This window comes from Gallinula chloropus (genome assembly GCF_964237585.1).
Source record: "Gallinula chloropus genome assembly, chromosome: 8".
NCBI classification, from domain to species: Eukaryota; Metazoa; Chordata; class Aves; order Gruiformes; family Rallidae; genus Gallinula; species Gallinula chloropus.
Window position 1 is genome coordinate 6,463,816 of NC_140093.1, and position 16,501 is coordinate 6,480,316.

The 16,501-nt window shown below is 53.7% G+C and overlaps 2 protein-coding genes across 2 annotated transcripts; both read right to left on the bottom strand.

Moving 5' to 3' along the window:
* Positions 1–604: 604 nt before the first annotated feature.
* On the bottom strand, positions 605–7,531 carry CRYGS (crystallin gamma S; the record flags this gene model as incomplete). The annotated part of the gene is made up of 3 exons (XM_084267455.1): positions 605–877; positions 2,757–2,999; positions 7,511–7,531. The coding sequence occupies 3 exons, from the start codon at positions 7,529–7,531 to the stop codon at positions 605–607; spliced, it is 537 nt and encodes a 178-aa protein (XP_084123581.1).
* A 1,583-nt stretch (positions 7,532–9,114) lies between these two features.
* On the bottom strand, positions 9,115–16,496 carry TBCCD1 (TBCC domain containing 1; the record flags this gene model as incomplete). The annotated part of the gene is made up of 7 exons (XM_084267177.1): positions 9,115–9,590; positions 10,181–10,344; positions 12,594–13,091; positions 13,227–13,413; positions 14,453–14,819; positions 15,895–16,044; positions 16,143–16,496. 6 exons carry the CDS (start codon positions 16,494–16,496, stop codon positions 10,215–10,217), a joined length of 1,686 nt encoding a protein of 561 aa, XP_084123303.1. The 3' UTR covers positions 9,115–9,590; positions 10,181–10,214.
* Between the last annotated feature and the right edge of the window lie 5 nt (positions 16,497–16,501).

The window sequence follows — 16,501 nt, forward strand, 5'->3', positions numbered from 1 at the left end:
GGGGCATCCTGCCGCCGACTCTCTGGTACCCAGCACCCCTGTGGAGACTGCAGCCATCTCCCTGGGATCCCTGCCTCTCCTCTCCTGGCCCCTTGCCTCCCTTGTTGTTTCTCCAACAACAGGACCTCTGCCACCTGCCCTAGCTCTCTCTGGGGGTCTTGGACCCCCACATGGCATGGATGGAAACCTCATCCCTTCTGCAGAGCCACCACGGAGCAGCAACACAGCAAGTGGGGACTGGGCAGGGTCATGACAGACCAAGTGACCCACAGTCAGCTCCAAAAAAGGAGGGTCCCAACAGATGGGTGGGGTCCACTGCTCCACTGGACCAGCCAAACACTGGAGCAGGACCTCCAGCTTTGGGACAGCTTTTCCCTGGAGAGAAGCAGTGGGATGGAAGGGAGGGGACAGGACCAGCCCAGAGGCGACAGCAGAGAGGGAGGCAATCCAAGGGGGCGTTTCACTTGGAGGAGGCTCAGCTCCACACCAGCTCTGCCAGGGCAGGGTACCTCACACGCAGACCCGGGGAAGAAGCAGGACAAGTGGAGCTGAGCGACTCAGTTGCTTTATTGACGGCCTCTGGCACCCCAGTCACCGGGCTGCCTCACTCGGCAATGCTGCGGAAGGACTGGACGGCGGGGCTCGCCGCTCCCCACTCCACGGGTTTGCGGTACTCCCCCTTGGACAGCAGGTACTGCCTGCCCCGGTAGTTGGGATGCTCGTAGAAAACCCAGACGCCCTCCAGCACTCTGCAGGCATGGACCTCACGCATGTGCCACTCCTCCATGACGGAAGGGCAGTCCTCGGTGGCTTCGAACATCTGCCCGCCAAAGTCTCCCTTCTCAAACACCTGGATGTGGCCACGGCCTCCACTCGGCTAGAAAAAGGAGAGAGAAAATGGCAGAGGGCTGGAAGAAGGCACCAGCACATTCCCAGCTCCCACGGGAGCAGCGCTGTGGCACAGTCAGACGCCGATAAGGGACCAACCACCACCCCAACAAACCCAGATGGGGCTGAACAAGCCCAGAAGGGTCAGCGGGGAGGCAGCCAGGGAAACTCTTGACCAAGCATCATGTGCAAAGAGGACGTGAAAGCACTGAGTTAGAGCAGAGCACAAAACCCTACCACAGCCCCCATTTCAGAGGGAGGAAGGGTGCAGGGAGGGATGAAGCCGAGTGCCAGGCGCAGGGAGGGATGAGGTCATCGTCCCCATCCTGTTGCTGGCTCGAGCCCTTCAGCGACTCTGTGCGAGCTGCAGGAGGGGATGGACCCCCTCCACTCCCCACTCCTCCGGGCAACGAGGAGTTTAATGAGCTGGTGACCCCAACTGGGATGTATTACAGGCGAACGCAGCGCGGGTATTTTCCGCTGTGATTTGAAGTGCTGCGCTGCCCGGAGGCACTGCAGCAGTTTTAATCTGCAGCTGCCTGGACACCGTCTTCCCCCGCCTCCCCCAGCCCGCTCTCGTCTCCCAGCTCTGCGGGGTCCCTCGGATCCATGTGCTGACGCTTCTCCAGGACACTCTGACCTGTGAGCAGCAGGACCCTGTGTCACCTCCCCAAGTGCAGGTGGGGACCCCACAGGACAAAGCCCCTCTGCATTTCGTCCCCATGGTGGGAGGTGTGCTGCCGTTACATCCCGCGTGTTTTGGCTCCGGCCCTTACACCAGATCAGTGCTGACCTGGCTACAAGCTCTCCCTGCCCTCTACAAAGGGATTTAGACCCAGCTCAACCCCAGAACATGCTCAAAATGGTGTTACACCTCCAGAGTTAAAGGCAAACCCTGTTCTCAACCGTGAGACCCACTCCACACAAAGGGAAACCACAGCTGGTTTCCCACTCAAGCCAGTGCCACACAGATCCTCACCAGCATCCACCCCGCTGCTGGCAAAGGCACAGCAGCAGCACTCAGCATCTCAACCTCAAACATCCCTGCTCCCATCCCAACCAGTTTTTAAAGGGTGCTTCTCCCCCTAGGCTTCCCAAAAAGGTGGTTCCCCCTGCCCCTTGCTCCCCCCAGCACTTCCACACGATGCAAACACTGCTCACTGTCACCCTTCATTTACCCTGTCTCCTGGTAGCAGAGGGGTGGGTGCTGCCAGGGGCTGCAGGAACATCTCCCCAGCATCACACAGGAGGGGACATGCACAGTTCCTGCACTGCAGCAGGGAGACAGGCACTGCCCTGTGCTCTCCTAAAGCTGGGAGACACCTGCCTGCTCTACACACGCCCAAAGATGGTGTCAAGCGTCACTCCCACTGCTCCCAGTTCACTTTATGTCTGCTCCAGGGACTGTTCCCTTCATGTCTATGCTGCCCAGAGGGACTTGGTGACACTTGGGTTCAGTCCCCTGTGCCAGAAGGGAGACATGGGTTTGCTAGAGAGGGAAACATGTTCCGGGGGGGTTACAAGGCTCGTGTCCGCTGCCAGAGCCCAATCTGATGGAAGCAGAGCCAGGGGGAAGGCAAGTGGCAAACCTCAGAGTCCTCTGCCCGGACCCTGGAGCCCCTGGAAAAACATGGAGATAAAACTACGCTGTGGTTCCTACGGAAACTCTACTGCAAAGCCAAGGGATCCTGAGTGGAAGAGATTTCTCTCCTCCACTCACCAAACACCTTGGTGTTCCCGGAGCAGGACTGCAGGAGCAAACCCCTATTGCCACCCTCTCCAAGGGAGCTCCCACGGGCAGAGGCGGGGGGGGCACCCACAAGCACACCCGAACCCTTTCACAGCGAATCACAGTGTGTTTCACTTACTATCTGCACAGCTTTGCAGGAGCCCAGGCGGTCGTTGAGGCCCATCCAGTGGTGGTAGTCAGGGTACTCCCCGTGGGTCAGAACGTACATGTTCCCAGAGAAGTTTGGTCTCTCATAGGCCACCCAGGTGCCCCCATCCACCCGGATGGAGTTGCAGCGGCTCAGGTAGGTGTGAAAATCAGGGCAGTCGCTGTCGCACTCGTACCAACGGCCTAGGAAATTCTTGTCCTCGTAGAAGGTGACCTGAAACACAAGCAGAGGAAGGAAAGCTGGGAGGTCCCCCTTCCTCCAGCGCATGCTGCAGCCATATTCTCGCTGCTCCACGGCGTGAAATATCTGCCAACAGAGCCCTCAAGATGTCAGAAAGTCATGGAGTCCAACCACTGAGCAGGATCAGCTTCATCCCAACTCATCCTGGACACCAACTCACCAGTCTGGCCCCAGTGGCTCCAGTCCCTCCCAACTCCTTGCCCTCCCCAGCATACAGTTCTGTCCCAACCCAACCCAAAGGTCCCTTGGTGAAGCCCCTGTCCTCTTGGCAGCAAAACACAATTCAAACATTTCCTCCCCACCTTCTCCACATCAGTAGTTCCTGAATTACAGCCAAGGGAGCCGTGAGTAGTCAACAGACCCTCCGGAGCAGCATTCCAGGCTTACCTACTGAGCATTTTCAGGTAGACCTCAACTGAGAAGAGGGTGGTGGTGTCTCTTTCCTCCTGGGTCAGGACTTCTAGACCTGCAGTCCTTCACCTTGCTCTGACATCCACAATTTGCTTTCTCAAAAGTCAACACCAAAACCCAGACATCACGTGAGCTTTACTGGTGCCAAGGAAAACTAAAGGAGCTCCACGTACATGAAGGAGACACCAGTTCTTGGCACATCCCAGGACTTTCTTTGCAGTTGGTTTCTTCTGCTTTGGTTGGTGCAAGCTTGCAATACAGCTGACAAATTTCCACTCCAACACCAAGCTTCTTTCCCCAAGAGCTGCTCTACAGCCAGGCAGCTGGCTAGCAAGCAAATCCAATTCCTCCTGCCTGAGGTAACACCAACACAGCCAGGCCCAGAGAGCTGACACATGCTTTCTTCAAAAAGCCCTTCAGGGAAACATTGCCCAGCCCTAGACCCAGCCCCAGCCTCTGCACAGCCCCATCCTCCCAGACGACAACTCCTCAAGATCTACTCCTTGCACTAAGGGTTCCCGAACCATCACATCTATTTTGACTACATCCCTCACTTGCTTATGGTCCTGCACAGTCAGACCATGCCAAGGACTGCGTTAGATGTGAATTGGTCCCAGCAGATCCCTTTCAGCAGCACCCAACCACCAGCCCTTCTTCCACCTCCACAGGAGTTTGATTTCTTACTCCAAGTGTCCTCTAGAACCTTGTGTTGAACCAACCAGTGCACAGGCTGATCCAATGCAGCACCCACTCAAGGCAGCACTCCACCTTGTCCAGCCTTCCACTACAGCATCAGCCCCATTCCCGCTGCCTGAGATTGCCTCAGCCAATTCCCCCCACAGAGAAACATTCTGGCCATAGCATTTTAAACACTTAACCTGCAGAACTCCCCCATCCATTTTTCCCCATGGCTTTTCCATGGCTCAAGCACCAAACCACACAATACCCTTCCTGCTCCCAGCTGGTTGTACCAGCCTGCGGTGCTTTGGCTGCTGGCAACGATGGCAGGTCACTGCTGTTAAAAATACTGGTCGTTGTCACAGTTTCAGCCCAGGAGATAGATACAAATCTAGGGCAACCTGCTTATTATATTTTGCTTTTCATGGGTTTTGTGTTAAAAAATGGGTTAGCCACGGTTTTCCTAGAGCTGTGTGTCCCACCAGCCTGTCCAGGCATACAGGGAGTCAGGCTAACCATGCCAGGGGATTTTTGCCCTTGCTCTTGTGGCCTGTTAGTAGTCCTTTACTGGTGTAACATTACAACCCTCACATTGTCCCCTTACTTACAAGAGGCAGATCACCCATTACCAAGCAGTTGGCATGTACAAAGCACCCTGTCCCCACTTCTCCCCATCCTGAGCAAGCTCTTCCCATCCTCAGCGCAAAGGAGAGTTGGGATATCACTGCCGCCTTCCCAGTGAGCAAACAAAGGCTGTAAGAGGAACATACTCAAAATCTCCAGCTCTCCCAATGAGTCCAGTTAAACACTGCAGTCAGGGTCAGGCCTGGCCAGCCACAGCATCCCTGTGATACTCCCAGGGCAGTACACAGGGATGCATTTCTTCCTGGGACAGCTGATGAGCTCTCCTTCCTCTTCGACCTCAGAGCTCCACAGACCCTTCTGATCCGTGGCCCCACTCCTGTCTGAGCAGTGAGTGTCCAGCACAATGATGAACTCTGCCCAACGTCCATAAGACAACAGGTCTGGTCTCTGCACAGGCAGTGACAGGAAAGGGACAGGTCTCTGTCACAGGGGGTCCCAGCTCCGTGTGAGCTGCTCTGATTTCGCAGCTGGCATCCAGCAGAACCAGCTCCTCTTGCAATGCCCCATCACAGCAACTGAGCACGAATTAAGGCAGCCTTTAATTTTCTAACAGAAAAAAGAAAAGCTCATTGGGTGTTCCTTCCCCACCCAGCCTTTGCTGGAGTTCCTCAGAGGGCGTATTCCCTGTGCTCACAAAAGCACAAAGCCCAAGGAATCCAAGAGCACACTCAGGGTACAGCCAGGTCGTTTCTGGCCTTATTCTCAGATTGCCATTTTTCAGCAAGCCAGAGTGGGCTCCTGCCCACCCATTCTCCACCCTTTGCACACACCCTCCATTTGTTTCAGACCCTCACACTCAGCTTTCCAGTGGCTCAGGCACACAGAATCACAAGGTTGGAAAAGACCTTTGAAGACCATCAAGTCCAACCATTCCCATCCTAAGCTAAACCATATCCCTGAGCACCTCATCTACCCTTTTTTTGAACACATCCAGGGAAGGTGACTCAACCACATCCCTGGGCAGCCTGTTCCAGGCCCTAACTCTTTCAGTAAAAATTTTTTCCTAATGTCCAAATGTCAGACACTGAGCAGACTGCTGTTTTTCAGGATAATGACAAGTGAATTACAGACTTCAACTCCAGATTTACTGGTTCATTCTGGTCACATCTTACTCCACGATGGATGAAAGCCATCAAGGTGCTCTGCTCACAGCACTCACCCACTAACTGCTCTCTGCCCAAACTTTGCTTTTTAGGGGCTTACCTGGAAGAGATTTGCCACAGGAGATCTTTACAGGACCATAATACCCTGACTCCCTTGGCCACCTCACAGCTGCTATCACATTTCTTTCCAACAGCAACTCTGCTAGAAGGGAACTTGTACCCAACACCGGTAAGCGACAGCCAGTCGTGCCTGCTGCTTTCTAAGAAAGGGGGACAGCGATTCCTTTCTGGGGCAGACCGTTTGCTTAGGTTGTGGGAAATAAGTCTTTCATTCTCTCCTCCGCCCTTTCCTTCTCCCTAGAATGTGCCAGGCAAGAGCATGGCACAGGAAAAAGATGAGATTTGTGTTCTTCCACTGACTTAACTCCTCTCAGCCACTTTGCCGCACCGCAGCAGCACACCACCACCAAACTCCCCATAGGATGCTCACAGGGGACACTACTTTCAGCAGGGGTAAAGGCAATACATGTTTAACACTACTTTCAGCAGGGGTAAAGGCAATACATGTTTAAGCCTCCTCAAGCAAGCAGGAGACTCTAACTCAAATCAGTTATGTTTCCCCAGCAGCTTCTTTAAGTACAAGTACATACAGACCATCCCGGTTCAACCTGACAGCCACCGGGATAGAAGGAAGCAGAGCACCACGTTCCAAAGACTGCTCAGAAATAGCCACGTCACTTTGAGACAAGTTCACAGACAAAAGGTGAAGAGAAGCAGAGACTGAACACAGATCTCCCACAAGCATCAAGCCAGCACCTACAAAACCACTCTGATCTGAGCCCTCTGCCCCCTTGGATCTTACAGTCTCTGCAGGTTAACAGGAAGGTAACCCAAAAGCAAAACCAAACCACCTGCCTGCAGCCTCTTAAGAGTTGTGGGAGATTTCACAGAGACCAGCCACTAGCCCAAAGCTCTCACCCTGCTTTCCCAGCTCTTTATATCACTGTCCAGCCCCAACCCCACAGCAAGGTCCATGTGGCCAACCCTCAGCTCCCCTAACCGCAGGACTGAAGAGCGCAGCTGGATCCCCATCCGATGTGAATCACCCCAGCTGGAGTGGAGCTTCCTGATCTACCTCCTCTGATGGTTATCACCAGACCAGTTTGGGGAATGCTATCACCTGCGGCGCTGCGGTCACCATTCAGGTGCCTTTGTGTCACAGCACACCCTTTGCTCCACCACAGAAGGTGGCTGCTGCCAGTGCTGGGACTCAGGTCCTCCCCAGGAAGCGCTCCTCAAGACTCTGCAAACACAGCTCATCACGTTCATCCACCATCAATTCACGAGGCATCGGGTCCTGGTGTGTTTTAAAACATCCCCTCACCAGCCACCGCGCTCGAGCCCGTCCTCTCGCAGAGCCACACCTAGAGGAAACAGCCAGGATCTGGGAAAAGACTAGGGAGGGCTCAGCTCCGGCTTCCCTCTGTTTGAGAAGGGATTTTGAGCATCTCCTCTTTGCCAGCAGACTGGCAGAGTGGGGGGGAAAGCTGTCAGGAGAACAAAGGAACCAAAGTTTCTCCACCACTTATCCCTGATAAATTCTGTATTCCTAAGTCACAATTATGACTAGTCTGCAAATGAACCTACCTTGGTTCCAGCCCTGGACATTTTCTGCTCCAGCCAAGCTCCCCAGTGCTGGAGGAACGTCAGAAGCTGTTACAAGCAGCCAGGATGTGAGGCGCCCTTTTTATAATGGGCTTGTTTTAAACCAGACAGCCGCTTTGTCATGAGAATAGGATCCAAAAATTGAGTCAGTGATTCTGAGGCTATAGCCGGTTTCCAGAAAAGCAAACAGGATTATGGAATAAAGAAGGGCTTCACCATCCTCCCTTTGTTACCATTTGCTGAGTCAGAACACCAAAACTCTGCCAAACGCACTCAAAACACGCAGCTCGCTGCCAAGTCCTGAAAGACAGGGGGCAGTTTGGCTGCTCTCTCCCAGAAGGCATCCTCATCAGCATGAAAAGGCCCGTCCCCCTTTGTAAGGAAGAGCCACAACATTTACTGGAGAGCATTCCCATGCAGTGAAGGATGCAGCTGGGAAAGGGAGAACACATGCCCAGGACAGACACCGTAGGCTTGCGAAGAACCACCTCGGTGTAGAAGCTCTGCTTGCAAAGCTCACAGAGGAAACATCCTCACAGCAAAGAGGCTGCCTGTTCTTATAGCTCAGCCTCAGCTGAAGCTACGTTGCTCCAAATGACACCCAACACAGAGGGAGAAGTCCTCAGCCTGGCCACACACACCCCCAGCGAATGATTCCACACATCCAATAGGAAAGAACACCACACAGATATCTGACCCTTATCTGCTGGTGTCACAAATTCAACCCAAAACTCTTACACCACTGTCCAAGCTTTGAGCAAAAGCGCTTTACTTTTAGCCACGCTCCAGCCCGCTGAGCAGGGAGAACGATTCCTGGCTCAGGCACCCCAACACACACACAGCCCCCCCCAGCCAGTGCATTGTGAACAAACACCTCTGCAGCTATTCACTGCAGCAGCCCAAAGGCTTAGCAGAACAAAGGGGAATGAATTTGGCACAGCAGCGCCCGCAACACTCAGACCCTGTATCAAATCTGTCAGGACAAGCAGTCTCACAACAGCAGCTCTGTGTGCCACCCCATGTACACTGCCACAGCTCTAGATGACTGCTGTGGAGAGCGTCAGTCTCAGGCTATCTCATCTTCCCACCTTTAAAAGTGGGTTAAATAGAATAAACTCACCTTGCCAGGCATCAGCTGCCTCCCCAGGGGCCAAGAGAGACCTTCAGAAAACCTCTGGCATCAGACTGCAGTGTAAACCAGAGCACAGAGTGTGCCAGCCTCCCTCTCACCCTCAGCCCAGAGAGCTCTCCGCAAGGCACGCGCGAGCCGCTGCCTCCGCTCCGCCATGCAACACCTCTGCCTCATCTTGCCCAGGTAATTTAGGTGCTCAGCTATGACCTCAGCTCCCACAGCAGACAAGAAGGATACTCATTGGGGCTGATAACTCTTTGCAAGAGATATTACAGGTAGGAAGCAGCGTCTGTATCCAAGTGCTGGGCCAGGGCAGCCTTCAAAACTTTCAGCTCCACGGCTGTTAATGAGCACTCTCGTTAAGCACATCACATCCCTCTAACACCCACTGTACAGGTGACACCCTCTCCCTGGGACACGTGCCAGGCTTACCAGAGAACTCTGTTTTATTGACATCTGTCAAAACACCCGCGCAAACGCGCACGAGATTTAATTCCATAAAACACACATCACTTAAGTGCCATCTTCACATAAAACCAAAAAAAAGCCATTGAATTTCACTCCTAAAAACACCAAACATTTCATTTCCAGGTCTATAAAAGCACTGCAGCTGGTGGTTGGCAGGGGCCCAGCACCCAGCCCTGCACCAGGAAGGGCAACTTCGCCGGATACCTGCCCGGCACGGGCACTACCTGCGACGAGAGCCTCCCCACTGAAGGATGGCATCCTCCAGCCACGTGTGTTTCCTCAGTTACCAACACAAGAGTTACAGCACATTCCTGGGGCAGCGATTAGAAATCCTAAACCAGATGGACAGTCCAATCCACACAGCAGCCAGGCCTCAGGTCCACATCAAGCATGTCCAGTTGGGGCGGCTGCAAAGTTTCATTGAGAACTCTTTTCAGTGCGTCGCTGCACGTTCCTGGAATCCTGTAATAAAGGAAAGGGAGAAAATTTCACTCCCAACACTGGCAAAGGAAAAGTGACTCAAAGGGTAAAAGATAAAAAAACAACAAAACAAAAAAAAAGACTTTCTGATGGTTTGAAACATGCAGTGGTAGAAAAGCACAGTAAGGGCTTGTCTCCAGGTCCTAAACCACTTATACTTGGGAAGATAAAGCTGCTGTGAAGTAAGTATTATTTCAAGTCTCACTCCATCCCCTTAAGGAACAAGTGAGATAGGTAAGTACAGCATTAATGCACACAAGGCCTTGGAAAGAGCAGCTGTTGGGCTAATTTTTTACATCAGATCATGTACAACGGGCCTATCTGCCTGTATGGGCACACAGGCACCCCTGACAGATCAAACCCAATGCCTGCAGAGAACAAGGGAGGTGCTGAGCACACAGGGAATGGATTCAAACAGAAATGAAACTTTGCCTGCAAAATAAGAACTAAAACCAAATGCAAAGCTCTTGGGAGAACGTCCACTGAACAGCCTCCTACTTCTCCCACCTGTGCACACATGGGACAATTTTTCTGGATAGAAAAGAAACAAGAGGAACAGGCTCTCTGCTCACCCTTCTGATCCTTTTGCTACAGGGGAACACGATGCTATCCTGCTGCCTGCTTGGAGCCTACTGCAGGAGGGACAAGGCTACCCAGCTGCTGGATGTTCCCTGTCTGCACCAGCCATTCGTAGAATTTGTTTTCCACCAGGATCTGGAACTGCTTCCTCTGATTCCTGAAACCAAAAGTGAAGATCAGCAGGGAAGTACAAGAAGGTGACATTTATATATAGTATTATATACCTCTATAACCTCACCTTTGCTACCAAAACAAGCCTCCTATCTACCAGCCAAGAGCTGGGCTGGGGTCCTGAGCCACCCATGCCATGGAAGGATCAGCATGGCCATAGCAAACCCCAAAAAGCAGAAGCCAGCAGCAGCAGAACCTCCCCACCCCACTAGCACAGCAGCCCTGCTCCACAGCGCTGCCTCTGTGGTGGGGCACAGATTAAAAACTGTCTGAAAAAGGAGAGAAAGAAGATTAGTAACCAGCAGTTTAAGCCTTGAAGACACAACATTCTGTTCTGACAGCATCTCTGGAGTTTCTTAAGCCAAAGGTGCCACGGGTGCTGCATAGCTCCTGCTGGATTTTTCTCCTATGAACTTAAGACAATTCCTTTCTGAACACACATAAACCACGAACATTTTCAACATCCCCTGGAGATTTTGTGTATTTTTTGCTTTCAACCCATCCCTAATTTGATGTGTTGATCCCATCCCACAGTGGGAGAAGCAGGAAACCAGCTCTATCCCTTCCTGTACCGCTCAGGTCCAGAGGAGCCCAGTTTACCCAGAGCCTTTTCTCAAGTCAAAGGTCCCTTCTCTACTCCCTCACTCCCACTGGAGGTGTTCACTGACACGCTCCCAGGAAAGCAGGGTTCTAGGACAGAAACTAACCTAAATTCCTCCCCAGCAAACGTGAACACAAAGGCAGCCACTTCTTTCCTCTCCTAGGGGTTTATCTTCCCCAAGTGCTTTTTATATACCTTGATCTGCTACTGACCCTGAAAGACTTTCTGTCTGATACGCTTGGAAAACGAATAAACAGGATTTTCTGCTTCTGTGAGTTGTTCCTTGAGCTGTCTCACTGGTCCTGTCTTAGGAGGGCTTTACTTTCAGCCCAGCAGAATTTCCCTTCTCTTTTTTGCCCCACTTTCCTCATCCAGACAACTTCAACTTCTTGAAAGATGTCTTCTTATTTCTAACATTCTCTTTCACCTCCCTGTTCGAGCGCAGCAGCTTTTTTCTTTCTACAAGCCCAAATATCCTGTTTGCTCTAAGCTTCCTAGTTGTGTCCCTGGTTGTTCCTCTGCCTGCAGGAGACAGAGACATTTTACACTGTTAGCTGCCCAGATTCTCTTCAGGAAGCTTCTAAACTTGGCAGGTTTTTTTCCCCTTTTATGAAAGAAGACACTCCAGTAATGAGCTCTTGCCTCCTGTGAGTGCCCCAGAGGATGTTAAATCCAGGCACATCGTCTGTGTTACCTTGTGTTTCTTTTTGATGGGCCAAACGCCTTCACAAAGCCCCAGGGTGAGGAGCAGCAGCCCTGGGAGGACCATGGCTGGAGGGGAAGCAACTTAGATCAGGTCAAAAGACACCAGGGGTGACTATAGCACAAAGGTTGAAGTCTCAACTTTCCACTCTGCTGCCATGGAGGACTCAGGGCTGGGGGGTTTGAAGGCTTCTTACACCTCTACGGGATCACCTGCACTTCAGAAAGGACGAAGGGAAGCGACAGGAGCTCCTCCAACAGAAAGAATGATCAAACAGACTAGGACTCAGCCTGCTGTGACAGGAAGCATTGACAGCTTGACCCAAGAAGTCTTCATATTCTGTGTGCCCCACAGGTTAAACCCCTCTGCTCATCAGTGCCCAGTTACATGCCCACCACAAGCCATCTGCTGAGTGCAGAACAGAAAGAACATCTCCCCAGCTCAGGGAACACAACTGGTTCTCAGCTCTTTAAGCCTTTACACCGAGCAGCTGGGTTTCTATCCCCAGAGCTCCTCAACCGGTGCTGAGAAAGCCAAGGGACACCGGTAAGTGAGACTGGTGAGGGCAGGCCCAGCTAGGACAGCAAACACTGGCCAGAGGACTTGGTGTGACCTGATGGAGAGGACCTTAAAATCTACTGTCCAGGAGGTGATGTGCTGTCACAGTCCCCATGCTCACTCCCAGCTCGCTGTGACAACAGATGGGAAAACCCCTCCTCCAGAGCTACAGCTGCGAGAGCTACTCTCATCACTCACAGAGATGTCACACCCAAGGCTGGGATCCCAACCTGCCAACAACCAGCACTCTACAGGCAACGTGCAAGACGCAGCTCAGAGAAGCCAGCCCATTACCACAGCACGCTTTGTGGAACCACATGAAGTGACTCCTTGGGACGCAGCTGACGCGTTCCTGCTCCGCCACAGCACTCACTTGGTCAGGCCTGCCTCCTTCACAGCCTTCTGCCAGATCTGGACCTTCTGCTGTCGCTGACTCAGCGCCTTCTGATATGCAGAGGGGAGCCCACCCGGCGTCTCCGTGGTGTCTCCTTCCATCTCAAAAGGAATCACGAAGGTGTAGAAGTCCAAGGGCGGCAGGAGGCTGAAGACACCGGTGTCACCGCTCTCCTTGCACACCAGCATGGGGCTGTCCCAGTGGTTGGGCAGAGTGGCCAAGCCCACCTGAGCCATGTGGTCTTCCAGCATGGGATAATGGGTGTGGAAAGGGGCAAAGCTGATCGCTCGGTTCCCTGAGAGGATGAGAGGCTGGGTGGGGGTGAGGATGTAAAAAGCAGAGCCAGTGGTGGAAGCAAGGGACAGACGATGGCAGACCACAATGACCCTGACGTTGTCACAGCTGTGGACGTGAACAGATGCCTGCACAGGGCCAAGGACAAAGGTGCTATTTTGGCACTTCTCAATGGTCACAGAGCTGCAGAACAAGAGAGTGAGGAGGTGGTGAGCAGGAAAGGGGGAACCCAGCACTTTTCCAGCACTTAGTCCCTCAAACAAGAGCTTAATGCTTGAAGAAGACACCTCACTGTGCCCCAGGAGAGCACAAACTCACCGGAGAGGAGAGAGGAGATAAATGAAGGACTCGTTGCAGCGATGGATCCGGACGTGAGCCCCCACCAGCGTGTCCGAGCTCTTGGCCAGCGTCTGCTTGTACACCTGGCTCATTATCACCATGGGGAACACCTCGGGCACCACACGGGTATTGCAGGCAATCTTTGCCCTCCTGGTTGTTCCTTCAACTGCAAAATAATCACTGCATTTAAAGTTAAGATAAAATAACCAGCACAGAAAGGCTCAACACAATCCCTTACAGAGACACAGACATGATGGTTTGCCTTCCACATCACTCAGCGATCCCCTCAGCCCAAAACATCAAGGATGAGACCATCATCATACCACCCACCAACATCTACCAGGAGGTCAGCAGTAGAGAGAACTCAGAAGCTCCAGAAGTTGGTGCACACTGAAAGATCAAAACCACTCAGGGGCAGCCAAAGCCTCCCACAAGCTGCAGACAGCCCTATCCTAGGCAGCTCTGTTTCCAGGTCTGCTCCTGAGCACTAGGCAGGATAATGATACTGACAGAGGGATTGAGAGCAGCCTCAGCAAGGTGCTGATGACATCAAGCTGGGTGGTGAGGTCCGTTCTGGGACAGGATGCCATCCAGAGGGACCTGGACAGGCTAGAGAAGTGGGCACCAGTGAACCTCATGAGGTTCAACAAAGGATCCTGCACTTGGGTCAGGACAATCCCCGTTATCCATACCTCTGAAGGTCCCTTCCCATCTAATGCAGCCTGTGACTCTAAGATCCCCAGGGCTAGTTTTAAGCTGAAAGCAGGAAACAAAACCTTGGTCTGGCTTTTCTCCTAAGGTGGAAGAGGTCTCAGCTCTGCCACCACGTCCCTGCAGGAGAGGTGACACCATCCAAGACAAGGAAATGCAAAGCTCAGCTTTGCCACAACCCCTCTCATTATCCATTCCCTGTCTCCAGCTGTACTGGCATGACGAGGGGAGCAACACTGATCTGGCTCAGAGGGGTCTTTGGAAATAGAGTCGTTACTGTTTGCTCACAAAAGCAATCCAAAGACTGGGAAACCCCCCCACAGATGTCAGGCAGCACCCTCTAGCCCCCCAGACTCACCTCTAAGCTCTCACCTGCCCCATTCTCCACTGACAGCAGGATGACATGCAAGCAAGCCCTCACACTGCTGCCCTACCAGCAAGAGGAGCTGAGCCTGGAAAGTTATTTAGGAAGACAAAGGTTAGGCCTGTAGTACCTTGCTGTGCCCAGGCCAGTTTCTTCCCAGACTTGAGGCAGGCAGTCATTCCAAAAGGGTTTGTGGTCAGGCAGGACCGCAGCCAGCTCTCCAGCCTGGGGAAAGAAAAGGTTCTGGAGATCTTTGAGTAGCCATTCTGCCTGTGACAGGGCTGCCAGAGGGCAAGCTCATGCAGAGGATGGACCCTCCTGGATTTGCTCATGGTCCCTTCAAATAGAAAGCTGAGGGCACAGATGGCTTCATAGGACACCAAGCTGCTGTGGGTGGAATGAGAGGAGGGAGAGAGCTGCTCCGGCTCCAGCAGCAGTTCCAGCATGTCCAAGAGGTGGCTCTGCACGAAGGCACGGTGGTCCTGGTCATTCCAGTTCTTAGCAGGTAGAAAAAACACAGAAGGAGGAGGAGAAGGTGAGTTCTCACAGAGCTGACAAGCCCCACTGATGTTACACGCTGCAGCCTCAGTTACGCTCGCTCTAAGGAAGCCAAATATGGGGGGGTCTCCCCTGCTCTGTGGGGTCACCTCTTCACAGCGTGAGGACTGATAACCCAAAGGGGCTCAGAAAGACTCCTTAGTGCTGGAGCTGGGGGAATCCCACCCAGGCAAAGGTAACACCAGGGGAGCCAGCCTCAACCCTGTTGGGAGCAAAGTCCCCAGGAGGGGTACGACAGCACCTCATTCCTCTCCCAGGCTTCATGGATTAACAGTGGATGCTCCACAGTGCCCCCAGCTCACAGCCCGGCTCCTCTTGGTCATTTGTCCATCTGTTGAGTCCTTCAGCACAAAGCAACCCAGTCCCTATTTGTAATTCCTTTGGCCTGTCCCAAGCTGTGCTACAGCAGCTCGTACCGCTCACCCCACCCCCCCAGCAATGACAAACACCTGCCGAGGCTCACAGCCAGCCCTTATACTGACACCGGCCAGCTGCCAGCCCCTCTCTAAAGCAGAGCTGCCCACTGTGCATCAAACTCTCCTTCATTCCATCTGCCATTGGGCAGAGCACCTCAAATGTGACTCCACAGTTCATTCCTCCTGGGAACCAACCGGGAACCCTTCAACCAGCCTCGAGGTGGGACTCTAGAGCTCCCTGCCCACTTGTGCAAGGAGAGCCCTAGAACTGCACATACTTTGTTCTCACACAAGAACAAGTCAAACTCAACAAGGTTTTCTTTCCCTACTGAATTCACCAAGTCCTACCAACAGCAAATACCTTCTCACACAAGGAGAGCCCTAGAGGGGTGAGGGGCTGGAACAGGCTGCCCAGAGAGCGGGTGGGTGTCCCATCCCTGGGGGTATTCAAGGCCAGGTTGGATGGGGCCCTGGGCAACCTTGTGTAACTCCAGGCCTGGAGGTTGGTGGCCCTGCCTGTGGCAGAGGGGTTGGAGCTCTGTGATCCTTGGGGTCCCTTCCAACTCAGCCCATTCTATGATTCTAGAACTGCAAATACCTTGTTCTCACTGCTGGGTTTTCCAGTCAGGCCGGGAGCCTTGGTCCTGGGGCTGGGCCATTCCTCCCCAATCAGAGACGTTCGCAGAGAGACCTTGTTCACCTGCTGAACGTAGAGGAACAGCAGGAACTGCAGCGTGTCCACCGACAGCTAGCCGAGAGGAGGGGGGGGAAACAAAATAAACAACCCGGCGTTAGGCCGGGCAGGGCCCTCCCGCGCCCGCCCGGCCCGGGATGGGGCTCTCCTGCCTTGCTCCGCTCCTGCTCCAGCTCCTCGGCGTCGCTGCAGCCGGCCTCGGCCTCGGCCCACTCGAGGAGACGCGAGGGGTCCCGCCGGAGGAGGCTGAGGAAGAGCTCGAAGTACAGCCAGGCCAGGCCGCGGCCCAGCTGCAGCTTCCCGCAGGCGATGTGGCGCCAGCGGGGCCACGACAGCCGCGGGAAGAAGCCCTCGGCCGCCCGCGCCCGGGCGTACGCCGCCATCTTCCGCAAGTAGTGGGGGCCGAGGCGGGCGGGCGGCGGGACGGGCAGGGCGCCCACCAGGAACGGCTCCGTCCTCACCCACAGCCGCACCGCTGCCACCTCCTCCATGGCCGCCGACTCCATGGCGA